Source organism: Sciurus vulgaris, assembly GCF_902686455.1.
Source record: "Sciurus vulgaris genome assembly, chromosome: 15".
NCBI classification, from domain to species: Eukaryota; Metazoa; Chordata; class Mammalia; order Rodentia; family Sciuridae; genus Sciurus; species Sciurus vulgaris.
In genome coordinates, this window is record NC_136476.1 from 85687853 (window position 1) to 85713349 (window position 25497).

Consider the following 25497-nt stretch of genomic DNA (forward strand, 5'->3'; position numbering starts at 1 on the left):
TCGGAGCCAGCCGAGACAGGGACTGAGGGACAGGCCAAGAGGCGGGCTAGGGCGCCGCTGGGAGGAGATGCGCAAAGGTCAGGCGAGGCCCGGGGCCGGGAAGGCCGGCGGGCCAGCAGCTGCATTCTACCGCCCCTTTTGCAGATGAGGACACTGCGGCGCCGGGACGAGCAGGCAGCCCGGGCGCGCGACCGAGCCGGGCGCTCCCGGGCACGTCCAGCAGGTGGGGGTGAGCGCGAGGGGACGGCGCGGCCCCTCCTCCCGCCCTCCCCGCGCCGTCGCGGGTCCCGCCCGCCCGGGAAGGCGGGCCCGGCCGCAGTGCCGCGGCGCCCACCGACCGGCGGCCGGCAGAGCGGGGCGCGCGGCGGGCAGCGCGGGGTCGGCGCGCGGCCATGGCGGCGGCGGCGCTCCTGCTGGGCCTGGCGCTGGCGGCGCCGCGGGCGGGCGCGGGCATGGGCGCGTGTTACGACGGCGCGGGGCGCCCGCAGCGCTGCCTGCCCGAGTTCGAGAACGCGGCCTTCGGGCGGCGCGCCGAGGCCTCGCACACGTGCGGCAGCCCGCCCGAGGACTTCTGCCCGCACCTGGGCGCGCCGCGCGCCGGGCCGCAGTGCCAGCGCTGCGACGCCGCCGACCCCCGGCTGCACCACAACGCCTCCTACCTCACCGACTTCCACAGCCAGGACGAGAGCACCTGGTGGCAGAGCCCGTCCATGGCCTTCGGCGTGCAGCACCCCACCTCCGTCAACATCACCCTGCGGCTGGGTAAGCGGCTGCGGCCCGGGTGGGGCTGCCGGACGCAGATGGCGCCCAGGAACATGGCCCGAGCCCCAGGGAGCCGGAAGGGTAGGCTCAGGGGTGGCCCTTGGCCGGAGGTGGGAGTCCGGAGGCCCTGTGACTTTCCTTTGCGGAGCTGTGGGTCTAGGCACGACAATGACCGTGGCGGGTGACGGTTTTCCAACCCAGACCCAGAACTGCGGGGAGAGCGACTGTGCCACCCCGGCAGTGACCTCCTCCGTCCACTCCCTAGGGGCTCGTGTCCTGATCTGGGATCTTGTGGTTGGCCTCAGGGGCTCAGTGGACCCTTGAGCCTGGGTGGAGGCCCCGGGGATAGGAGCCCGGTGTTTACCACCCAGTCAGGGCTGCTTAGCTCTCTGGGCAGGAGGACCAAGTGGCATCCTGCCATGGGGTAGCTGGACCAGTTGACAGCGCCTCTCCTCTCCTTGCCCAGACCCCTACGTCCAGTCCCTGCCGAGGTGCAGGACTCCTCAGGCCTCTAGGAATCAGGACCAGAGCGTCCCCGCAGCCCTCCATGGCCCTTCCTCGCTGCAGGGAACTGGAGGGCTCCCGCCTGCTCCTCGGCAGGCCTGTCCAGGGTCCTCCCTGGTCCCCTGCCACATGCCCGTGTCATGCCAATAACTAATGCAGCCTCCGCTGCCCTCTCAGGGAGCTGGGGTTTCACCAGTTACTCTAACTTATCTGCGACATCAAAATCGCCCAAAGCTTTGGCAACTCAGTATTTTTATAGCTCATTTTGGCTGCTAAATCTGACCTGAGGCTACTTATAGACTTCGTTTATTCTAGTAAGAGTGAATATTTGTACATTTTGCTACTGAAATCTCATTTGAGTTCAGCCTCCAGCCCCAGAACAAATGATTGGGAATAACACAATATATGGTACAAAGCCTGTGTTGTCTTTCTTTTCTTTACTCAGAGAAGTTTTGAGTTCCAAACCACATCTGGAACCAATGAGTTTGGATAAGGATGATGGAATTGTCTCCCCATTTTTCAGATGAAAAATTGGGGGTTCAGAGAGGTTAAGTGTTTCTGCTAAAGGCACACAGCTGGACGTGGACATACGCAGACTTGGAGGTCAGAGCATAAAGTTGACAAGAGCTGTACCACCCACAGCTGAAATGGCTCTTCCCAGGCCTGGCTGACAGAGTCCTGGGGAAAGCTGGGAGGGGACCTTGGAGAAGGGCGGTGGGAAGGACACTGAGCCCCTCAGCAAGGAGCAGATGCTGGAAGGGTGCGGGCTTCGTTCTCAGGGTCACATTTGCCACCTTCTCTTGGGCTGTCTGGACCGCTGGGTGGGGCTCTGGATGGGGGGGTCTCTACCTCGCAGGAAGTCAGTGGGAGGCTGGGAGAGTTGACTGGCTGGGGCTGGCAGGACCCCAAGGCCACAGGGGAAGGAATCTGGGACGGGGTGGGAGGTTGTGAGGGAGACACTGTGTTCCATGCAAAGGGTGTCACATGCGTCTGTGGGGTCCAGACAGCAGAGGAAGGGACTCCGCCAGCACGAACGAGGTGGGAGGGGGACCCTGGGCGGGGGACCCGGCCACGTTCTGGCCTGGGGCGGACGTGCGCCCAGCCTAGTGGAGTCGGCCTGTGCCGGAGCCGCGTGGCCTCCCTGCACACCGCCCAGAACCCTTAAAAGCAGGCAAGGTCCCGAGGCGGAGTCGGCCCTGCAGGATCCCGCAGAGAGCTCCGGGGCACTGCCCCCCAGGGCCCCCAGGTGTGGTACTGTGCTGGGCTCCGCGGAGGGCATCCAGAGAACAGGCCCAGGAGCGAGTGAATGATTGACAGGTCGGCTCCTCCGCGCTGGCGTCTGGGCCGGGCTGGGGTTCTCTTCTGCCTGCTCTGGGAGGCAGGACAGAAATGGGGCTCTGGACTCAGGCTGCCCGTTCCTCACCTGTGCTGTGGGGATAAGAGTTGCCCCCTCCTGGGAGCCGGTAAGCCGGTTAGTTCCAAGAGCTCAGGTTGGAGCGTGCCATCCCTGTGAGCAGCGTCCCGGGGTCCCTGCATGAGGCTCTCCGTGGGGCCCATTTGGGGTTCCGGGTGACTTAGATTTGCTGTAGGCTAAGCCAGGGACCGCATAATATCAGGGGAAGGAGAGGGGTAGGGGCTTTGGAGTCCCCGTGGAGGCCACGAGCATTGGGTAAGGTGGGCTGGGAACCCTCCCCTCAGTCTCAGGTCACTTCTACTTGCCCCGTCCCTGCCCCCGCCCTTGAAGTCTCTTGGGAGGGGAGAGTGGGCGGCAGCTCTGGCCCAGGCAGGGTCCTTTGGAGGGAACAGGGCAGGGGGAGGGAGAGGCATCTTCGGCCTGGGGCGGAGGTCACCGCTTTCCCAGCCCCCTGTAGCTCCCGACATCTGTTCCAGATCCAGCGGTGGCTGAGCTGAGCCTTCCTGCCTGAGATGAAAGGCCTCAGCGGGTCTGGCGGCTCCCAGGCCTTCACCGAGGCCTGGGGGATCTGGAGGGCTGGGCCTGGTGGTGGGTGGGGAGGGCGGGGGCGTAGGTGGTCACTGGGTGACAGAGCGTCCAAGGAAGCCGTTCATATGCCAAGAACTTGCTGGGTCAGCATCTCATTCTTCAGATGGGGAAACTGAGGCTCTGAGGATGAGATCAGAAGTCCAAGGTCACGTGGGCCAAAAAATGGCAGAGCGCGGGGGCTCCTCCTTCCTGTGCGTCACCTGGGGTCCGGGGTCCCTGAGCCTCGAGCCAGGCTGACAGGACAGGGCAGGGGCTCTAGGCAGAGGAGGGCGTGAGGCAGACAGGGCAGCTCCCTGCATCCGGAGACCCCAAGGCTGGGTGGCACCAGTGGAGGGAGTGAGAGGACAGCGGGGCTGGCGGGCCACGCGGGAGCCTGGTCCAGGGAGGGTGGCCGTCAGGGGACCCTGCAGCCCCGAGGAGCGGCAGCCAGCTGGGTCTCCTGAGCTCGGCAGCGTGCCCTTCCTGTGAGTGGGCGTCCGTGTTTGCCTTGGCTGGGCCAGTGCTGGGGCCCGCGTCCTCGGCCTTCTCCCTGGGGGTTCCAGCAGGAACGCTGGGCCCCAGGCAGGTCAGGGATCAAGGCAGCGGCCCTGGTGAGCCTGTGTCCACCTGCAGAAGCGGCCCCCCGACGCCCCCTGGGCCCGGCTGGCCTTGGCCCCCGCGCTTCTCCAGGGCTCCCAGGACTAAAGAGGCATGGGACGTCCTGTGGCCAGGGGGGCTCAGCAGCCTCCTGCAGGCCTCTGGTCCAGCCCGTCCACCTCACTTCTGCTGCAGCTCACCTGCCCCCGGCTCGGGATGGCTTGGGGCCCATGGGGCAGGGTGCTAGGTCTGCGCTGCTCGGGTGGACGGGCAGACAGGAGCTGAGCACCTTGCGGGCTTCCGCCCTCAGGGGGCACAGTGAGGCCCATGCTGCAGGTGGGGAAGCCAGGGTCCCCTTCAGGTCCAGTGCCCAGTTAAGTGCAGGGAGCTCAGGTCCTCGGGCGGAAGCCTCAGTGCCAGGGAGTGGTGGGGCCGGGCTGCGCTGCACTTCCTCCCGGGCAGGGAACGGGAGAGGAGGGCACCATGGTACCACCCGCCCTCCAGAGCGTCCCTGGCCTGGCTGCTCCTGCTCGCCCTGGGCCAGCCCTCCCCCAGCTGTGTCCCGCCTCTCGCCCCGGCTTTGCCTGTTGGAATCGTGTCCCTACGTGGGACTTCACCTGTTCCTCTCATCTGGCCCAGGTAATTCAAGCAGACACCTGAACATCAGCCAGCCCGTCACCTTATGTAAGAGCCCCAAACCTTAGGTCCCACAGGAAAGGCACCCAGAGGGTGAGCAGTGGCCTTACTCACTAATGGTCAACATCGGAAGAATCCAGGTGTCCATTGAGGGATCGTGATAAGAAAAACATGGTCTGTCCCTGTGGTGGAATATTAGTCAGCATTGAAAAGGAAGGAAATTCTGACCCAGACTGCCACACGAGGACCCTATGCCAAGTGAAATAAACTAATCACAGAAGGAAAGTTCTGTGTGATCTCACTTAGCTCGTTCTCTCGAATACTCTGTGTTTGCCCTTCTCTCCGTTGTCACCTCAGCCCTGTTGGTGGCGTCTGTTCGTTTATGAGTCCCTACCGTGGTCTCTAATGCCCTCCCTCCTCGCTTGGCAAACTTTATACACTTTGGTCCAGTCGCTGCTCACTGTGGACCTCAGAATCCTTCTTAACCTGAAACCCTGGGCAGTGACCAATTGGCAAAGCCCGTTTGCTCTCCCCAGGCTAGACGGTAGACTGGATGATCTCTGTCCACTGAGGGGCCTCGCCGTGCTCTGGGGACAGGGGAGCTGTGGTGTCCTGGAGTCCAGGTGTGGTTCAGCTGGACTCGGGTCTCTGGTGTCCTGTCCTCACAGGGAGTCCCCAGCTCCTCACGGGGGTTCGCCAGATCCAGAATTGCTGAGAGCTGGTCTGGGAGAGGAGGGACCAGGCAGTGGTGGACGGATGGTGGCCTTGGGGACCCTGCTCGGGGACCCTGCTCTGATCCCCGCCTGCTGGAGCCGTCTCGGGCCTGGGCAGGCCGCCTCGACCATGCATCCCCCGGCCCCGCCCGGCCCCTGCTCCCAGATGGCTCCAATTAAAGGGCTTTGCTTTGTTTCCATTTTCCCAAAATAAGCCTGGCTCTCCGCGCTCCTTCTGCCTGGTCAGCGCCGGATGTGGGCTGGCCGGGCTCATGGCTGTCACGGTGTCGCTCTTGACAGGCGTTACGTCCCAGCTGTTGGAGGACCCGCTGGTGCTCAGTTTGCAGGGTCCTCCACTGCCCAGCTTCTGCGCCGGCCAGCAGGTGAAGGCTGGGAGGGCGTGGCACCTGCGTCCTCATGGGCACCCCCTTCTCCCCACCGGGGTCCCACAGAGCCCCAAGGGGAGAGAGCTGGCTCCGGGCAGCACCTTTGGGAGCCCGTGGTCAAGTAGGGTGTCAGCTGTTTTCTGCCAGCAGGTGGGTAATTCCTTTTCCTGCCTGAGCCTCAGGCTCCCCCTTGGTAAAATGCTGTTTGGGGGGTGCCCTGTGGCATGGTCACTCTGAAGGTGCTCAGTCCAGTGGGATGAGCCGGGATGCCTGGGAGCCAGCCAGGTAGGGAGTGCAGGGAATAGCATTCCAGGCAGAGGAACCACGTATTGGGTGGCCTGGAGGCGAGGGGACCTCGGTCTCTAGTCTCACCACTCCCCGTTCACATTGGGATGACATTTTGGCTCAGCTGTCCTGGTGGGACACAGGTGTGTTAATCACCCTGAAGCCTCCCTGGCACCTGGAGCCTGCCAGGATCTGGGCTGTGAATTTAATTCTTGCCGCTCTCTAGAAGGTCTTGGGGCTGTTTCCTTTCCCAGCCTTTCGGTTGCCTTTGGCAGAAATTCTTCCCTCTCTAAGCAGAGGGACTGAGCTGCTTTCTTGGCCCTTCTCATTAACTCTCCTAACGAACGGTTCCCGCCGCCTCTCTGCTTTGCCATCTCTCTCACCTCCTGGCTTGGCAGGGAAGGAGACGCCTGATGTTCCCAGCCCGTGACGTTGGCGTTGCGTGAGGCCCACCCGGGCCCCTGCCGGGCCAGCTCCTAGCTGCGGCGACCTTTCCAGCGGTGCCGGCCCCTCCCGGGAGGGGTCTGAGCTGGAGGGCTACTGAGGAGCGTGCCACCTGCCGCCGCCTTCCAACGGCCCCTGCCTGGCCCAGCCCGGCCGCCCCCGGCTGCTCCCTGGGCCGCACATGCTTTCCCTCAAGGCCTCGAGTCGGTGCCAAGCTGCGCTGCAGGAGGACCTCGGAAAACATCTGAAAACGGAACATGGCAGGGCGGTTGCTTTTTTGAACATTTTGTAAAAAATGTGTTTCCTCCAGTTTTTAAATTTGAGCAAGCTTCACGGGAGGAGAAAGGGAGGGAGGAGGGAAGGTCACTCCCGGGCCCACGGCGGGCTGAGCCCCGGGCGCCTTCCTCTCAGCCGGCCTGGGGTCGGGCCTGGCAGCCCCTCTGCCCCTCGCTCTCTCCTGTTTCTCCTGTTTTCTCCACATTCTGACTTGGGTTTCCCCGCGGGGACGCTCACCTTCCGCGGCCCGGCCGCCCTCCTGTGTAAAAGGCCTTGACAGCGCGCCCTGCACGTGGGGCCCTTGCCCCATGGGGACCGTGGGGACCCTGAGGCAAAGGCCAGGGATCTTGGGTGCTCCTCACCCACGTCTCCATGCTGTCCTCCCAGAGGACCAGGGATCCCGCGTCCCCGGTGCTGCTTTTGTGGTGAACACCTCTCGGCCACTTGTAAGTGGAAGTTCGGATGACATTGTGCTGTCGTCACCACCCTCCCCAGGACTCCTTTCATCCAGTAAGACCGAAACTGTCCCTATTAGGCACTGACGCCCGCCCCACTGCCCTGTCAGCCCTCTCCACTTTCTGTCCCTGTGGAGGTGACTGCTCTAGGGACCTCAGGCAAGTGGCATCCTGCAGGCTCCGTCTTTTCATGACGGGCTTCTTCCTTAGCAAAATGTCCTCAAGGTGTCACCAGATAGGGACCCAGAAAGAAGGGGACCCCAACTGGGCCTTGCAGGCTCTTGACGCGCATCACAGAAAAGACGATGCGACGCGTCAGGAGGAGGCAGGAACAGAGAGCCACTCAGGAAGCGGCAGTGCGGCCTGCGGGGACGAGGCTGGGGGTTCTGGGGGCTCTGGGGAGCGAGACCTTCTTTGGTCTCTTCTAAAGGAAACTTTAGAAGGAAGTTTACAGAGTTTACTTTGTAAGTGGTGAACACGGTGGGGGTGCCAGCTGGGGAACTCGGTTCTTTAAATCTCGGCTCACAGGTGGGTCACTGTGGTCTGGTTCTCAGATCTCTAGGTTGGTGCTTGGATCGGGGCCACAGATGGCTTGCTGGGGGATAGTAAAAGAAGTGACTTTAACGGTAGCGCGGCGCCTGCGGGACGTGGTAGCCCCTAGGGCTGGAGACATTTGAGGGACAGGTCCAGCTAGAGGAGGGATGGAGACTCCTTGGGAACCACCCCAGCGTCCTCCTCCGTCTGATCCATGGCGGCGCGCCCGACCTCTAACACCTCTCGCCGAGAGTTTGCGCGGGGCAGCCCCTCTGTCCTCCCTGGACCGGGTCGCGGCCCTCCTTTCCCTCCTTGAGACGGGTCCCCTCTCCCCGGCTCCAGGGAAGGCTTACGAGATCAGCTACGTGAGGCTCAAGTTCCACACCAGCCGGCCCGAGAGCTTCGCCATCTACAAGCGCAGCCGCGCGGGGGGCCCCTGGGAGCCCTACCAGTACTACAGCGCCTCCTGCCTGAGGACCTACGGCCGGCCCGAGGGCCACCACCTGCTGCCGGGCCAGGACGAGCGCCTGGCCTTCTGCACCTCGGAGTTCAGCGACATCTCCCCGCTGAGCGGGGGCAACGTGGCCTTCTCCACCCTGGAGGGCCGGCCCAGCGCCTACAACTTCGAGCAGAGCCCCGGGCTGCAGGTCAGAGGAGCGGGGCTCGGGGCCGGGGTGGGGTGCGCGGCCAGGGGGACAGCAGAAGAGCACTGCTGGCCGGGACCCCGGGGCCCGTGAGGCCTGGGAAGGGCCTCGCTGGAAGGGGGCTGCTCGGGCAAGGGAGGCGTCCTCTGGCCTTGGTCCCAAGATCCCTGCGACACCCCAGTGCCCCACCCCGGGGCTTCATGCCCGGGCACGCGCTCTCCCACTGAGCCACACCAGCCCACCTTGGCCTTCCTGCTCGGGGGTGGGAGAACGGACCCGGACTGCAGACCAGCTTTGCAGGGGACACGAACCTGGGGGAAGAGCCCAGACGAGACGGAACGTCCCGACCCCCAGCTGCTCCTCTTTTTGCCATGGGGACTGACTTCCTCCTGGTGCACTGATAGCGGGGCCTGCCGTGTGTGTCTCCCGGGCTCTTAGGAGGATCACAGGGCAGAGTGTGGCTGGAATGTGAGCTTTGGAGCCTGGAGTTCAGGGTGCCGTGCTGCAGGACAGCACAGGCGACGGAAGCCCCGGTGCTGCAGTTCTCTGCCTGCCTGTCTGTCATGGGGGCCGGTGGCCTCGTGGATGCAGAAAATTGTACTTTTTTTCTCCCCCCCAGTGCTGGGGCTGGAACCCGAGGCCTTGTGCGCCAGGCAAGCATCTGAATTTTAACTCGTATTCAATCCTAATGAATTTTAATGCTAATCGCCACACAGGGCAAAACCGTCAGAGAGCGCAGCTATGGACGGGGTGCACAGGAAGGGGCTGGGCTAGAGCTTGGCAGGTAGAGGGTGCTCACTCTGCCTTGACAGTCAGCGGTAACCGTGGCCCCTGGTTTTGTCCTGGGGTGGAGAACTGGCTCTGTCCCTCCTCTGGGTTCTTCCGGTTCAACTCACATGGATCTACTCAGGTTTGTGGGCAAGACGGGCACCTGTGTGTCACTGTCCTGCATGTCCAGTACAGCTGCATCAGTCTGTTGCCGTTGCTGGACGCTGGACAGCCCTGGAGTCATTGTGCTGGGCTCAGACAGGCCTCAGGCTAGTAAAACTGCCCTTTCCTTTCTGGAGACTTCCAAAACCTGTCCCTGGCCTATCTAGGATGACAAGTGTGAGTCCTGTTTGTTTCCAGAGGGGACACTGGCCCAGAAGGAAGTTGTGTCCCACTTGGCCATGCACAGCATTAGTAGACCTGAGGGTGCTGACTTGGGGTCCCCAAGACCACCCCTAGGTTCCGTGGTTCAGTGCACAGACCTCACAACTGGACATTGCCTCTCCTCACAGAGACTGTTTATTACAATGGAACGGTACAGATTGAGATCAGCAAAGGGTCAGGGGAGCCCAGGCATGGAGCTTCCAGCTGTCCTTTCCTGGTGGTGTCCTGTGGTCGTGCTTCCTCTTCCAGCAACAGTATGCGACAGTGTGCACAGAGAGCTGCCAACAGGGAGCCCACCAGAGCCCTGAAATCTGGGTTTTTTCTCGGAGGGTGGACACAGAGACACCGTCTCTGCTGACCATGGCCATCGGTTTTCTGACTTCTTGTCACATGTGTCCTGACATTGTCCCTGGTGGAGAAGGGATCTCTCCAGAGAAGTCTCCCCCACGGGTGTAGGGCAGAGGGCAGGGTCAGAGGGACACAAAAAAGCAGCCACACCCTGCGCTCTGGACACATGTGTGTCCTTCCCCAGGGAGAAGATACCCCATGAGTGTCCCCTGCAGCTCTGGGGCTTTGGGTCCTTCTGACCCCTTCTGTCCCGATGAGCTGTGACCTTGGGCAGGCCTTGGCCCTCTCTGGGTCCCCTGGTGTGCCCCGGACAGCGGGGCGGATGCAGGAAGGTGGACCAGGGTAGTGGTGAAAGCTGGGACCCTGGGGTCAGTTAGATCCCAGTCCCAGCTCCGCCGTGCATGGTGGCACCGCCTGGCCGAGCCCTCCTCCTCCATAGACGGGAGCACCTCCCTGCAGCCTTGGGAGGCCGGAGCCTGCACCGCGCCGGCCGCCCTGTGCTCCTCTGGGGCCCCAGTTGGCTCAGAGCTCCAGGTGCCACTTCTGGGGAAAGAGCAGCAGCAGAGCCTTCCGCTGTGGACAGCTGGGCTGCCCCGCCCTGACCAGACCCCTGAATCCACATGGCCTTTGAGAAGCTTGGCCTTGGGTGACTCATGAAGTGACGGGGACCCACAAACTCCGCTTCGTGCCAAAGTCCCCGTTGGCACTTGCTGATGTGCGACCCTCTCCGGCCGAGGCCCGGGTTTGTGCGCTCCGCGGGAGCAGGGGAGGCGCCGGGCCTGCGACTGCTGGGGAGAGGCAGGCTGTGCCTGACAGGCCTGATTGCTAAACCAGGGGCTCCTGGGCTGCATTAAGATGCTGATTAACATTCCCCCGGAGCCGCCTGATTGTAACAGCAGGCAGATGAAATGTCAGCCCTCACGTGGTCCCTCACTCCTCGCCAGCTCTTCCCCAGAAAGTTGCTCATTCGCTCATCAGCCAGTGTTCATTAAGTCCCTGCTACGTGCCTGGCAGAGCCCAGGGGCCAGGGACGCAGGAAGAGCCAGGGGCCCCACATCCCCCCTCTGGAAGGGCTGTGTTCTCTTGGGAGAGACGTCCCCTGGGGCAGGGGCCCACCCCCAGCACGGGAGAAGCTGAGAGTCCTGGGCCTGCATCCCTGCCAGCACGGGAGAAGGTCTCATGCTGAGCACGAGCTCGGTGCATGGGAGCGGCCTGGAGAGGGCAAGGGACCTGTGTGTCAGGGACATACATGGCCTGCCCTGGCGCCTGCCACCGCCAGCACCTCAGCCACGTCCTGGGCAGGTGCCAGGTGCCCAGTGGTGGCCAGCCCTGCCAGATACTTAAGGAACTGGAGACGCTGAGACATCAGGCCACGTCCCTCGAGTTGCATAGCCCCACACCCAGGCCAGGTGGCCAGGTCCATTCCCGCCCTGTTCTCAGAGTTCTCCTGACTGAGCTTGGCTGTCCCAGGAGCCCACCCAGCTGGGCAGCTGGAGCTGCTGGCAGAGCAGACTGAGAGCCGTGCCCGGGAACTGCTGATGGTGTCCCCGTCCCTCCCTCCAGGAGTGGGTCACCAGCACTGAGCTGCTCATCTCTCTGGACCGCCTCAACACGTTTGGGGACGACATCTTCAAGGACCCCAAGGTGCTCCAGTCCTACTACTACGCTGTGTCTGACTTCTCTGTGGGCGGCAGGTGGGTGCCCACGGGGGCCCAGTGGGGAAGCAGGAGGGGACAGGGTCCCAGCACCCCGACCCTGAACAGGAAGAGGGCGCGGTGGGGGGAGCGCCAGCTCAGGTGTCCCTGGGGAGAGGAAGGGGCAGGACCCTGGCCCCTCGCCCAGCCCTGGAGGCCATTGCAGAGGCTCCTCCTGCCCCCAGCCCGCCTGCTGCTGTGTCCCCACGTCCACCAGCCTGAGCCCTCCCCATGGCCAGGGCATCAGGCAGCTGCTGTTCCCTCCCTGTTCTCGTGTGGGAAACATGACCTGTCAGCCCCAGAGAGCAACACGGCCACCTGGCCTCACTCCCGGCCCCTCGTGAGGTTCTCTTAGCACCCGGTGGTTGGTCTGTTTCTCCAGCGTCCACTCACCCAGGACAGGGGCTGCCCCAAGGCAGGACCTGCTCCCGTCTCCACCTCCCGAGCGCATCCCACACAGCCCTGTTCCCAGAGGCGGGGCATAAACTCCGTCTCCCACAGGAACCTGCCTCAGCCTCCTTCAAAGGAGAGCGCAGGCCATGTGTTCCTGACCCAGCGTGGTGTGGCAGACACGAATCACATGGCTCATAAACCTGTCAGGGTGCCCTGGGAAGCAGAGACAGGGAGGCAGAGGACAGGATGTGCCAGAGGTCAGGCAGCCCTGCAGGGCCCGAGGCCCGAGGCCGCGGAGGCGAAAGGCTGACTCTGACAAGGAGGCGGAGACCAGGCTCCGGGAAGGCCAGGGCTGGGCCCAGCGACTCTCAGACTCTCATCCCAGGCCCGTGGGGAGCTGTTGAGGGCTTTGGCCAGGGAAGTACTGGGGTCAGGTCGTTAGAATTCCCCAGCCAGAGAGCTGATGGGGAGGGTGTGGGAGAGAGGAAGCCGAACCTCGGGCAGCTTGGACCAGGAGGGTGGCCGGAGGAGGGACAGCAGCTCAGGTGGGAGTGACAGGCAGGAGGATAGTGCCGTGTTTCTTGGACACTTGGTGGCCTTAGGGAGACGGAGAGGCCCAGGGGTCACAGGCCCAGTGTCTGCCCTGCGGATGTCGCGTTCTCTGGGGAAAGCGGGGCGTCCTGGAGAGGACCCTCTTCCTACCCCATGTGTGAGTCAGGTCAAGGTCCAGCTCCTGCTGTTGGGGGGCTTCGGGCCGGAGAACATCTGGGCCCCAGCTGCTGGGGTGGGACCACCCTTGGGCCGACAGCTGGCTGGAGAAGGCCGCTCTCGGATGGGGGCAGGTGGTTGGGGCGGCCTGTGTCCCACAAGGCCAGAGAGCTTTCGGTCTCCTTCCCTTGGGTCAGAGGACCTCACCAGGGAAGGAGGGGTTTGCAGCGCCCTCTCAGAGTGGGCAAGCCCTGTCACTGCCCTCAGGACCACTGTCCCCTGAGACTGCCTGACGCCCAGCTCGTCCTTACCAGAAATAGCCGGCCCCAGTGCCTGCCCAGGCCCCAGTGAGCATGAAAGCTGTGTGCCCATCCCACGCCATGTCCCCACACTGAAGGTGCACCGGAGCCCTGGCAGTGGTCAGCTTAAGGGCACCACACCACCCGCAGGCTTCACTCTGCCGCTCAGGGTCTCTTGCTTTCGCAGTCTGAGCCTCGGTGTCCTCTGTGAAGGGGAGACTGCCTGGAGCCAGGCTGGGGCTGGGGGCCAGGGCTGCCCGGCGGCTCCGTCTGGCTGCTTGGGACAGGGTGGTGGCTGCACAGGGTCTGGCGCTGCCCCCAGGGCACCTCTTGTTCCTGGTCAGGAACACCGTCTCCTGGGGTTGTCTTGGGCCCAGGGCACACTCCGGGGATTCAGGACTGCCCAACAGTCCCTGTACAGGTGACCTCTTTCTTTGCCTCTTAGACAAAGAGGGAGGGATCCCTGGGGGACCTCCCTGGTCCCCACACCACTGCCCCCACAGGGGACGGAGATGGCCTTTCCTGGCCTCGCAGCCCCAGGTGGAACTTCTTCTGTGGCAGCCGCTTAGGCGCTGGCTGTGTCCGCCGTCCGTGCTCCCCGCCTGCTGGAAGGGGCCGCAGCCCGGGGTGGGTCTAACTGTGCACGGAGCTCATGGCAGCCCAGCCCGGCCAGCTCTCCTCGTCGCTGCCCTGGGCGCACAGTAGGTGTTCAGCAGAGGCCAGGGTGGAGCAGCGGACTGGGGCCACCCTGGGTGCTGCTGGCATCACCAGGCCCTGCATCCCCCCAGGTGCAAGTGCAACGGGCACGCCAGCTCCTGTGGCCCCGACGAGGCGGGCGCGCTGGTCTGCAGGTGCCAGCACAACACGACAGGCACCGACTGCGAGCGCTGCCTGCCCTTCTTCCAGGACCGCCCCTGGGCCCGCGGCACGGCCGAGGCCGCCAACGAGTGTCTGCGTGAGTGTCCAGGGCATTGGGGCCAGAGGCTGGGCTGCCCTCGGAAAACCCTGGGCCCTCTCGGTGGGGCCGCTCCGGTTTGGGCTGGTGCACAGCAGGGTTGGGAGCTGCTGCAGATGGGAGGGGGCATGGGCAGCCTTTGAGCCTCAGTCCTTCCCCCCGCAGGAAGATCCCCAGGCCAGTCCACCCAGAGAGGCGCCTGCCTTGGGAGGGCAGGAGGCGCCTCATCCCTCTGTCTTAACTGCCCCAACCCCAGCTGCTAATGAAATCCAGGCCGCCCCCAGGGGTGCTGCCCCCCGCCTCTCCCACGGCCCCAGCCCTTTGATGTCCCCACCCTGTGTGGTGTGGCTATGACTGCCTAACCTCAGAGCCACAGCGGGGAGGGTGGCACTGTCGCCTGCAGGGATGTGGGCCTTGTGGGCGATCCTGGGGTCCCAGTGGACCCTCCTGGCTGGTATGCCCGCTGCCCAGTGGCAACTCCCCCCCAAGCCCTGCATACTCTCCCTGACCGTCATCAGCTTGGCCTCAGGCTCCCTGCGCGACTGCCTGTCCAGGGCCCTGGGTCCTGGCCAAGCCTGCCTGGCATCTGGGTCTCTGGGCCTCTGGGCCCCTGTGTCCTTTTGGGCCTGGGCCACTGGTGGCCACAGCTGGGGCAGGGGGGGACAGCTGTTTCCTGGGATGGTGGGCTGCCTGTAGGAGCTACCCTGGGGTCACCAGGACCCTAATGGGTTCTGCCTGCCCTCCCTGGCCTGCCTCCACCAGGGCGGTGTTCTCGTGCTGGCTCACGTCCAAGCCTGTGGCTGTCTCCTTGTTGGGGACACAAGGGGCCAGGCTGCTTCTCCTGCCCTGCCCTTCCCCTCCCAATCTTTCCTCCCAGCCGCCAGCCTGGAAGCCCGGCTTTCTGACTGACCCCTGCACCTGCAGCCCAGGCAGCCGTGGCTCCTTCCCACCCACCCAGCGTGGAGCTTCGTGCAGCCCATGCCTTGGCTTCCTCAGGCACCTTCCTCCGGTGCCTGAAGCCCCCACCCCCAGCCCTCCTCTGCCTGCTGCCCGGGCTCTTTGACAGGCCCTGCCAGCCTCTGGCTTCACAGCTGCTCCGCGCCCTGGCCCTGAATTGCAGACCCACTGCAAATGGCCCCCGCCGCCCCTGTCCATTTTGTGACCTGCCAAGCAAGGCTTGCTTCTGTGGCCCAGGCGTTCGGCTCTGCCCGGGACGCTCCTCACTCCCTCCTCCTCCTCCGGGCCAACCCTGTCCCACTTAGCCTTCAGATTCAGAGCAGCTGCGGCCTCTTTCGGGGAGACAGCGTCTGGTGTGCTCACTAATGCTGCTCGCCTTGCTCCTGCAAGCGTCCTGTTCTGGAGGATCTTTTTTTTTGTTCCCATGTCCTTGATCAAGCTGGGCCTGAATGCCCTCCTGGACTGTTGCCCTTCCTTAAGCTGACCGTTGGTTGAGCGCAAGGATGCTGACTGGCGTTGTGCTCCCTCGGGCCAGGGCCACTCACACCTGCTCCCCTCCTCCCGCCCCAGCCTGCAACTGCAGCGGCCGCTCCGAGGAATGCACGTTCGACCGAGAGCTTTTCCGCAGCACGGGCCACGGCGGGCGCTGTCACCGCTGCCGTGACCACACTGCGGGGCCACACTGTGAGCACTGCGAGGAGAACTTCTACCACTGGGACGCGCGGCGGCCCTGCCAGCCCTGCGACTGCCACCCGGCAGGTGAGTGGCAGGTGAGTGGCGCTGTGCGGGCCCCTCCCTCGGCCGCCGGCCTCACTGCCTGCCCTCCCCAGGCTCCCTGCGCCTCCAGTGCGACGCCTCGGGCACCTGCCTCTGCAAGCCCACGGTGACCGGCTGGAAGTGTGACCGCTGCCTGCCCGGCTTCCACTCCCTCAGCGAGGCTGGCTGCAGGTGAGGACAGCAGGAGGGTGTGGGTGGCTGGGGTGGCCCCCGGGCAGACGGCCAGAAGCGGGGGCAGGACACCTGCTGCCCCCACGCTCCTCCTCCCCAGGGCTGCCAGTCCTGGTAAGGACTAGAGAGCCAAGTCCCCAGGAGGCAGGTGATTCTGTGCGGGGGCTCCAAGTCCTGCGGCTCGGCAGGGGTCGGAGGGCGGGCTTCCGTGAGAGGCTCCTTCGACCCTGAGTGGGGGTGACAGAGCAGGAGGGACAGGTGTTCCCCGCAGGGGAAGAGCACAGCGAAGGCTCAGAGGCAGATGTGCGGTGAGACTCGGTACCCGTGGGCAGAGAGGGAGGCCCCGGGAGGAGCCGAGGACCCACGTGAGGCCGGAGGGTCTGTTAGAAGCTGGTGGGGCAGAAACGCTGGGCAAGCTTGTGTGAGGGTTTGGCCACCTGGAGGGAGGAGGAGATGGGCAGATTCCAGAGCCCCTGGAGGGCAGAGGGACAGGCAGGGCTACCGGTTTGGGGCCTCGGCAGAGGGACCAGCACGTTCACCATCAGTTGACTGAGAAAACACACCGTGTCGGAAAAGGTGCGCGAGGCTCCTGTGAATTCAGAGGCCCTCTTAGGTGAACTTGGCTTTGGTCAGTAGCAGAGTCCTGGGTACTGGAAAGGCAGGGGCCGTGGGTCGCAGGCATGGGGGTCCCGGATCCCTGGCAGAGTGCCTCTGGGCACAGAATGGCTGTCAGGGCTGGGACAGCTCAGGTAGAGCTTGCCCTGGCTCCGCCCCAGCACCACGAAGCAAAGGAGGAGACCTGACACTGACAGGGCCCGCGCCCCAGGTCTGGCCTCTGGGCCTCACACATACTTTCCTCCACCCTGGAGCCTCCTCTGTCTGCCTGGGCCACCTCTCCCGCCTGTGTCTCAAACCCCTGCTCCTGTGTCCCTCCATTCTTGCTGAGGGACCACTCCCTGGGGAAGCCTCCCTCCTCCTCCCCCACTGTCCCTGTCCCCGGGGTTGGGCCAGATGCCCTTTTGTGGTGCTGCCTCCCCTCTCGTCCCCCTCACCCCATGGCCCGTCCAGTGCAGCATTCGCCCGTTCATCTGTCTTCACTGCACTGCGGGCTCCCCAGGGCGGGAGGTTGGTGGGTGGAGGGGGGCCCGGCGCAGGGGCGCAAGGACGACGGGTGGAGGGCTCAGATGGGGGGTGGGGGCGGCAGAGGCCATGCTGTGCTGGCTGTGGGGCCACCTCCTGGCAGCCTGGGCACATGAAGCTAGGGGTAGCCCTGCCCTCTTGGGAATTTCTGGGGACAGCTGGTTCCCACTCTGGAGCTGCTTGTGGGTCATGTGTCCCCTTGTCTCGCTCTTCGGCAGACCCTGCACCTGCAATGCTGCTGGCAGCCTGGGCACTTGTGACCCCCGCAGTGGGCGCTGCCCCTGCAAAGGGAACGTGGAGGGAGACCTGTGTGACAGGTGGGTAAGCCGCGCGACCGTGAGTGGAGTGGGTGCGGCTGCTGAGCAGGCACCAGGCTGCGAGTCTGGAGTCTGGGGAGGAGCACAGCTTGGTGCTCACGGATTTGGCAGCCCACACCCACTGGAGCACCCTGGGCCTGTCATCCAGGAAGTTACCCGATGGCTTTGTGGCACTGTTTGCACTTTGATCTAATGCTGTGGATACTTCATAAGCTAAGAAAATACATCTTTTTTTTAAGCTCAGAAACTTAAAAGAGGGAGGGACAGGAGGGCTCATCTCATCCAGGTAGCTCAACACCCTGTCTACCTTCTTATCCCTTACCCACCACAGACATCACTAATTGAGTGCTAGCACAGCCCTCCCATCTTGCACCCACAGCAGACATCACGAATGGAGCACAGCAGTCTTTCCCATGAGCCCAGCTGTAACTGGGCCCCTTCTCAGGACCCTGCTCCCAGCAGCCCCTCCCAACTGAGCTGAGCCAGTCTGCCATCCTTGCAATCCTATTGTGATGCAGATGAGGCCTCTGAAGCTCAGTAAGACAAAAGGATTTTCCCAAGGTCACATGACCTGTGTATTTCACTTTCAAGGCCACTGGTTCCCAGCAGTGGTGTGGACAGAGATGGGTTTGCCTCCCTGGACCCACATTGTCTGCTCTTCCTGGCTACGTGCCTGGTACCTGAAGCCCTTTGCCCCAAGGAAACCATGTGGCTGGCCCCTGGTCCAAGCCCCTTTGTCTTGTCTCTGCAGGGTCTTCTTCCCTCGCCTGCCCCCAGACACCTTAATCCAGGAGGCATAGTGGAGCCAGGTCCCTCCTGGGTGTTAGCTCTGCCTTGTGGGTGGGTCCTCTCCTCAGCCTCAGTTGACCACCTGTGAAGTGGGAGGGCTTGGTATGTCTGCTCACCCGAACTCGCTGGGCCTCCAGGTTGTCAGAAGACCACCTGGGTCGGCTCAGGCAGCCTCTAGGGCCCACACAGAAATCCGTAGAACAGCGCTCCCCAGGGCCGTGTGGAGAACTGGCTGTTTCTGGGGCCGGGGCAGGTGGAAGTGCCTAGAAACCAGAGCAGGGCTGGGGCTCGGCGGCAGGGCCCTTGCCTAGCTTGCTGAAGGCCCGTCCCCACACCTGCACCCCCAGCAACCCGCGAACCGGTCCCAAATCCCAAGCCGGGAGGGGCCATGGGAAGAGGACACAGGAGCCGAGCTGAAAGAGCTCTTGAGGCTGCCGTGGTTTGAACAGCAAAATAAACACACGGATGGTTGCAGTCTCACCCGAGAGGAAAAGAAGTGCCCACAGCCGCAGGGACAGACGGTTGAATAAATAAACGGAGGGGGACAAAGGGACAGGCCCTCCTTGCAGAATTCCAAACAATAAATGAGCAGGGAGAGTAGGAACTTCAGTCAGGATCCCTGCGGGCAAGGCCACCTACGGAGGGTGACATCAGTGGGTGGCGCTTTCAGGAGAAACAATGTTTTTGGAGCCTCAGAATGTTCACTCGTTCCTGTGTGGCCGTCACGTATGTCCACACGGTCTTCAATCCCCAGGGGTGGAGCTCAGCCCCCGGGAGTGGGGGCTGCATTAGCGATGCTGCTGAGGCCTGGAATGGGAAGTTGTTCAGAGGAACCTGGGGGCTACCTGGGAGGGAAGGTCACCTCACCACCCAGGGGTCATGTCACTGATGGGTCGAGTTACACTTAACTGTGTACTTCTTCCCCAAGCCCATGACCCCAGTCTCATCACGAGAAAGTCCACCCGAGCTGTGTGTCAAGGTCTCAAGGGACGAGGGATGTTGCTGGACCTTTATTTTAGTCAATTATTTATATGCGGTTCTGAGAATCGAACTCAGGGCCTCACACATGCCAGGCAGGCGCTCTGCCACTGAGCCAAACCCAGAGCCCGAGGGAAGACCTGGAGGCACTCAGATCGGGGGAAACAGCCCAACCCAGCACTGTGTCCCGGGTTGGGACCCTGGAACAGAAATAAGGACAGTCGTGGCCAAACCCCACTGCAGCCAGGACATCCTTGATGATAGCAGAGGTCACCGTCTGAGCGTGGTCACGTGCGCTGGGCAGGGCCAGCTGTGTGCAGCAGGGGAGGCAGGCGGGTGCTGCCTTACTTCCTGTACCTCTGTCTGGGGTAAACAGTTTCCCGGGGATTCTGGGTTGGCCTTCATCCAGCCGGGGTCCTCGCCTGAGCCTGTCTGACCGTTCATGGGGCCCTGGTGGCATGTCTGGCCCCCCTTCCAGATGTCGCCCGGGGACATTCAACCTGCAGCCACACAATCCGGTGGGCTGCAGCAGCTGCTTCTGCTACGGCCACTCCAAGGTGTGTGGGACCACCGCTGGGTTCCAGGAGCTCCGCGTCCTCTCCGACTTCCGCCAGGGTGAGCAGATCCCCACCGCCATGTCCCGGGGGTCTGGTCTCTGTTGGTGGCTGGGGTGGGGGTGGCTCCTTGCCTTGCCGGCCAAGGGGGCTGTGGGAGAAGGCAGCTTCTGCACCTCCCTGCAGCCCCTGCACCCTGTCGTTCCTGCCTTTTTTCCAGCCTCCAGCATTTGTGTGGAGGGGCAGGGAGGGTGCGTTGGGAGGCTGGGTGTGTAGTCCCTCCTGACCCTGTGGGGTTTCCACTCACCCCACCCTTGGTGTACCTAAGTGCTGAGGATTCAGCTTAGCCTCCTGTCCCTGTTTGTCGAGCACCTGTGGTGTACCTGCAGGCAGGGTCCCTGGCTGATGAGGCCCGGGAAAGGTGGTCAGGTTCCTAAGGCTGGTTCCCGGGCAGCCTTCTGTATGGGCCTCACCTTTGGGGCAGGACGTCGGCAGAGCATTGCGTTAGAGTGTTAAGTCAGAGCCAGCTGGGGAGCCAGCCGAGGCCCGTGGAGCACCCCACCTCTGCCCTGCCATCGCCCAGAGGAGAGCGTGTCCCTGGGACAGACCCTTAACACTGCACCTGCCCCAGATGCAGGGACGGTGCTCCCTCTGCTGGACGCCGTGCAGAAGGCAGGATGGGGAGGCGCGGGTAGACAGCTGAGGCGGGAGGGCTGGCCTCTGGCCCTAAGAGAGCAGGGATCTGGCGGCTTGGGGCAGTTCTCAGACCTCCCGGTCTCCGGTCCCTTCCTCCTGGGGACCCTTGAGGACCCCAGAGCACTTTTGTGTGTGTGGGGTTGTTTATGTGAATATTAGCAGGAAAAACGGATTTTAAGAAATGTTTATTTTATGAATTTATTTTAAAAACAGCCCATGCAAACCTATCACCTTATAACAAAGAACAAGTTCTGTGAAAAATAATTTTTAAAACCCAAAACACTTGCTGAGAAGAGCGCTGCTGGTTCTGTTTTCTTGAGTCTCTTGCTGTCTGGCATGGGAAGCCAGCTGCTCCTCACATTGGCCTCTGCCAGCTGACCAAAGGGACAGCACAGATCACACAGGTGCTAGAAGAGGTCAATCTGCTTCTGACAGGTTCGCAGTGAGAATGCGAATCACCTTAGTGTCGGTAGGAAGATGGTTCCACCTCACGGACCCCTGGCAGGTCTTGGGGGCTCCTTGAGGTGTGTGGGCCAATTTTGAGAGCTGCCACTAGCCCGGAGTGCCACCATTTTGCAGGTGTGGAGCCAGCTTCAGAGAGGTCAGGTACCGTTCTCAGGGTCACAGTCAGCAAGGGCCCACTCGGCTCAGCGAGGAGCCCCGCCCTTTCCCATCTTCGTCCCTCCCTCCCGCCCCTGGGTGCTCCTGGTGTTTGGCTTCCACCCTGTTGCCAGCTGCCCCTGGAGAGTACCCCTGGAGGGCATGCGCTCTGTGCTGGCTGTTAACTCCTGTCACTAGAGGGGAGGCAGACCACACTGGGGCCAGAAAGCCTGGGATCCCAGCCTGGCGTGGTCTCTTCCTCACCAGGTGGCCCCTCTGGGTGCAGCGGGGCTCATGACACATGTGTCTGGAGGGTCAGGGCTGGTGAGACCATGGTGAGGAAGTTCTCTGAAGACAAGTTGGAGTCCATTACTGTTAGAAGTGGCCCTGCTGTCCCAAGGCCCCCGCGTTGAGACTCCGGACCGTGGAACTCAGAACCCCTCTGAAGCAGGGCAGGCCCTGAGGTCTGACCCTGCCCACAGCAGAGCAGGGTCCTGAGTGTCTGTCTCCTCCTGGGCTCCCCTCCACATTCGCACCCCTGCTGGACCTCCTCCCGGAGACGCCTCGGGCCTCACTCTGATGGGTGTGTCCCTGCTTGCTGTCTAGGCCCTGGAGGCTGGCGGGTCAGGAGCAAGAGAGGCTCAGAGCGCCCCCCACGATGGAACCCAGGTGGGATCCTCTTGGGCCCAGAAGGCGAGGAGGAGCTCACAGCACCAGGTACCTGCAGCCCTGGGTCTGCCCGGCTGGTTCCCCTCTGCTGCTGGGTGGTAGTCCAATGCCACAGCCCCACAGACTGGGCGAGTGCTCAAGAAAATAGGCTTATCTTGGCTCATCGACCTGCTGTAAGGTCAGGGCTGGGTCTGGAGGTGGCCTTCCTGCCGGCAGAGCCCAGGGCAGCCCAGGGCATCGTGTGGTGAGGCAGGAGCGGGGTGGCATGTGTGTGCATCTCCTGGTCTCGTCCTCCTTCTTAGAAAGCCAGCCAGATTTTTCATGGGCCCCACCCCATGACCTTATCTAATGGGATCACCTCTGAGGCCCCACCTCTGAAGGCCATGGGGGAAAGTCTCCACCCCGCTCCTGTCTCAGGGTGGGGATTAAGTTTCAGCATGGCTGGGGAGGGGGGCGTGCTCAAAGCTGCCCCCGGCTCAGCAGCTGGAAGTACCCCCAGTCCTCTCGGTGCCCTGGAAGGCAGGGGTCTGCTGAGGTGGGTCTCCAGGGCCGGGATCAGGGTGCTGCCGGGGTTGCTCCCCCTCTGGGGGCTCCAGGGGAAGACCCCTTCCTGCCCTCAGCTCCTAGAGGCACCATGCTCGGGGGCGCGGGCCTTCCTCTGTCTTCAGAGCAGCTGTGTCGTCTGACGCCCCTCCCATCTGTAGGACCTTGTGACGACCTTGAGCCCAGCTGGACAGTCCATTTCCTGTCCCTGCTGTATGGCCGGCTGGTCAGATACCTAGCTCCCTCTGCAGCCTTATTCCCTCACGTCAGATACCCCGTGCACAGATTCCGGACTAGGTCGTGGGCCCCTTCGGGGCCACCACCCTGCCATCAGTCCATGGCACGTGTGGAATTGGAATTGCTGGATGGCACAATTTGCTTTTCACAGCTTATACACAAACGTGCATTTTTCTTAGTGGAGCCGAGGAAACCCTGAAAGACGTGCGCCTCAGCATTTTTATTTCCTTTTTTGGATTGGGCATTGAACCCAGAGGCACTTAACCACAGAGCCATATCCCTAGCCCTATTTTGGATTTTATTTAGAGACAGGATCTCACTGAGTTGCTTAGGGCCTCACTCTGTTGCTGAGGCTGGCTTTGAACTTGCAGTCCTCCTGCCTCGGCCTCCTGAGCCCCTGGGATTGCAGGCTGCCCCTAAGCACCCGGCCTCAGGCATTTTTATTTCATCTCTCAGTCACTTTCTTTGGCTGCTCACGAGTGACGAAGGACCGAGAGGAGCTGCCAGTGGCCCGCTGTTCCCTCTGAGCACCCCCTTTCCCCTGGTTCTTGGCATAAGTGGTCACCTGACTTGGAGACCGCGAGTAGGAGGGGTGCCCAGGCCCCTGTTGAGCCTCACTGAACTCCCACGCAGGTGGGTCCCGGGTATCCTGAGTTCACGGGCTCACACGGCACCTGAGCCGGTGGCAGGAGGTTCCCTGGTTCACTCTTCTCTGCTCATGTTCATACTCTGTTTTCCTGTTGAACTTCAGAGACAAAACTATCAGGAGAGCAGCAGCAGAGCTCTGTGCCAGCCGGTGACAGCACCTGGGTGTGGACAGGTCACCCTGCTGTCTGCGGGAGGGAGTGTCTTGTCGGAACGCTTTGTTGATGACATCGATGCAGACTGTGGCCTCAAGCTGAGCATGTGGGACTCAGAGCCTCTTCTCTTGTCTGCAGAGCGCTTCCTGGGAGACCAGCGGTTCAGCTACGGACAGCCCCTCACGCTGACCTTCCGTGTTCCCCGTGGTGGCGCGGTGCCCCCAGTGCAGCTGAGGCTGGAAGGGGCGGGCTTGGCCCTGGCTCTGAGGCACTCCAGTCTGTCAGGTCCCCAGGACGCTGGGCAGCCGGGGCAGGCACAGCTCAGGTTCCTGTGAGTGTCCCCCTCCGTCCTCAGAGATGTGGGTGGGCAGGAGGAGCACCCTGGAGAGTCCCTGTGGTCTGGGGGGCTGCCCTCAGACCCCCACGACGCTCCCACGTTGACCCCTCTCCCTGGCAGTTTGCAAGAGACCTCCGAGGACGCTGAGTCCCCGCTGCCTGCCTTCCATTTCCAGCGTGTCCTCACCAACCTGACCACTCTGAGTATCCGGGCCAGTGGACGAGGCCCAAGCCCTTCCGGTCAGTAATGATGGCAGCATGCCCCCAGAATACTGGTCATGGCACTGGGCTGAGCAGTTACTGTTCCCACTTTCCCAAGGACTTTGAGGCTCAGCGGGGACATGTACTTGCATGGTCCTATCACCCATAAAGACAGTAGGAACGGTGGCTGAGGCACAGGCAGAGATTGGACAGGCGAGGGGCCTACAGGTGGACAGCTGTAGGGGCAGGTAGGTGTTGGGCAGGTGTGTGGGCTGCAGCTTCCCTGGGAGCTCGGCCCCTGCTGGTCACTTGTGGTCTGATTTTCTAAGTCCCCTGGATGGACCATCTCTTGCCTCGGTCACTAGTGATAAGCATGGTAGTACCCCACCTACACACAATTTGAAAAATCATGTAACATTATGCAGAATAAATCAAAGGAAGGGAAATTATGTAAAAAACAATCGCATGAATTCAAATGGTCAGAGCCCGGGTCTGGCCAGGCTTGAAGACATAAGGAAGTGGCCCGAGGTTCCCTGCTGTGCGGAGTCAGTATGGGTTTGGGAGAAGCCAAGAGCTGAGAAGCCCTTGTCCACCCGAGGGCAGAGCGAGCAGGCAGACCCCGATGGCTGAGCTAGGGTAGAAACCTGGGGCAGGATCGGCAGCCACCCCACAGACCAAGGTTGGGGCCGGGCACTGAAGCCAGGCCACTGTCACAGGTGCCAGAGGATGAAGAGGAGGGCAGTAGGCTCGGTCAGCTCCATCACTGTGGCTCTTTTAAAAGGTGCACAGAGCCTGTGGCTCGGCTCTGTTGCTGTCAGGGAACACGGCAGAGTAGCCGATCCTTTGTGGGTGAAGCCAAAAACCAAGTTCAGGACTTCAGGGGAATACGAGTGACCCTGATTCCTGACGTCCTTTAGGTTTGTCCTTTGGAAAGCATAGCCGAATGGGTGTGTTGGCCAGATCATGAGTGGGGGAGCCATCGAGGGGGCTGCAGGTGGGATGGGGTGGTGGGCGTGGGGACTCAAGCCCGTGAGCTGGGTACCATCACTCATACAGGACTTGGGACAGTTCTGAACCAGGCAAGGCACAGAGGCCCCTCCAAGGCGTGGCGTCTGTGTGGCTGGACAGGCAGCTGCTGTCTGCGTGGGGGATGGAGCAGGGGTCTAGGCTTGGGGCTCACCAGGGAGTGTTGCTGCCCTGCGGACATTTGCAAACCGTGGAGGCAGTTTCTGGGCAGGACGGTGTCCTCTAGCACGCTGACCTCCTGTTGTGACAGCCAAGTGGCCCTCAGATTTGCTTCCTGGGGTCACTTTGCTCCCGAGAGCCTGACACCAGCTCTCCTGGGGCCCCTCCCTCGGGCCCCAGCAGCTCCCACACACCCGCCTTCTCCAGTCTCCTCTGCTGGGTCTGCTCCCTCTTTGTCTGAGAATCTCACTTCCACTCTTTCCAACCGCTCCCAGGACTTCCTCTGCCATTCCCAGTGACCAGTGCACCCTCTTATGTGTGCCACCCCACACTAGGTGCTGGGGCACTGGAGATGTAGCTGCGTGTACTGACACCTCTCCCACCCCAGGCCCCAACCTCTTCCCACCGATCACATCTGAGGGCCTATTGTCCGAACCTCGGTGCGCGTTCCTACCTCAGTCTTTTTTAATTTAGAAATTTGATCACACAGCACAATATTCTGTAACTTGCTCTTTTCAGCTGCTGGTGTATCTTAGAGGCGGTTCCTCCCTGTAACAGGTAGGGGGAGGCTGATCTCTGCGTCCTGTAGCTCCCTGGTGTAGACCCCCGGGGGGGGGGGGGGCGTAACACTCCCTTCCCCTGTGACAGACCCTCCAGGGCTTTCCAGCTCCACAGGACACACAGCGCTGCAGGGAGCAGGGAGCCACCCCACGCCACCCCACGTAAAGCTCTCTGTCTGCGCAGTCATGGGTCACGATGGAGTTCCAGAAATAGGAATGTT

At 62.5% G+C, this 25497-nt stretch overlaps 1 protein-coding gene across 2 annotated transcripts in view; it reads left to right on the forward strand.

Annotated features, from left to right (window-relative positions):
* The first annotated feature begins 328 nt into the window (after window positions 1-328).
* LAMC3 (laminin subunit gamma 3) overlaps window positions 329-25497 on the forward strand; it is a 50489-nt gene continuing 25320 nt past the window's right edge. Inside the window, exons 1-11 of one of the 2 annotated variants that reach the window (XM_079111686.1) lie at window positions 329-762; window positions 7916-8220; window positions 11281-11411; window positions 13600-13766; window positions 15294-15482; window positions 15554-15671; window positions 17030-17128; window positions 19374-19510; window positions 21352-21462; window positions 23133-23325; window positions 23452-23570. In XM_079111686.1, the coding sequence (XP_078967812.1) occupies window positions 393-762; window positions 7916-8220; window positions 11281-11411; window positions 13600-13766; window positions 15294-15482; window positions 15554-15671; window positions 17030-17128; window positions 19374-19510; window positions 21352-21462; window positions 23133-23325; window positions 23452-23570 (1939 nt within the window). In that variant the 5' untranslated portion in view covers window positions 329-392. The remainder of the gene's footprint in view (window positions 763-7915; window positions 8221-11280; window positions 11412-13599; window positions 13767-15293; window positions 15483-15553; window positions 15672-17029; window positions 17129-19373; window positions 19511-21351; window positions 21463-23132; window positions 23326-23451; window positions 23571-25497) is intronic. The other variant, XM_079111687.1, reaches the window with a different exon arrangement.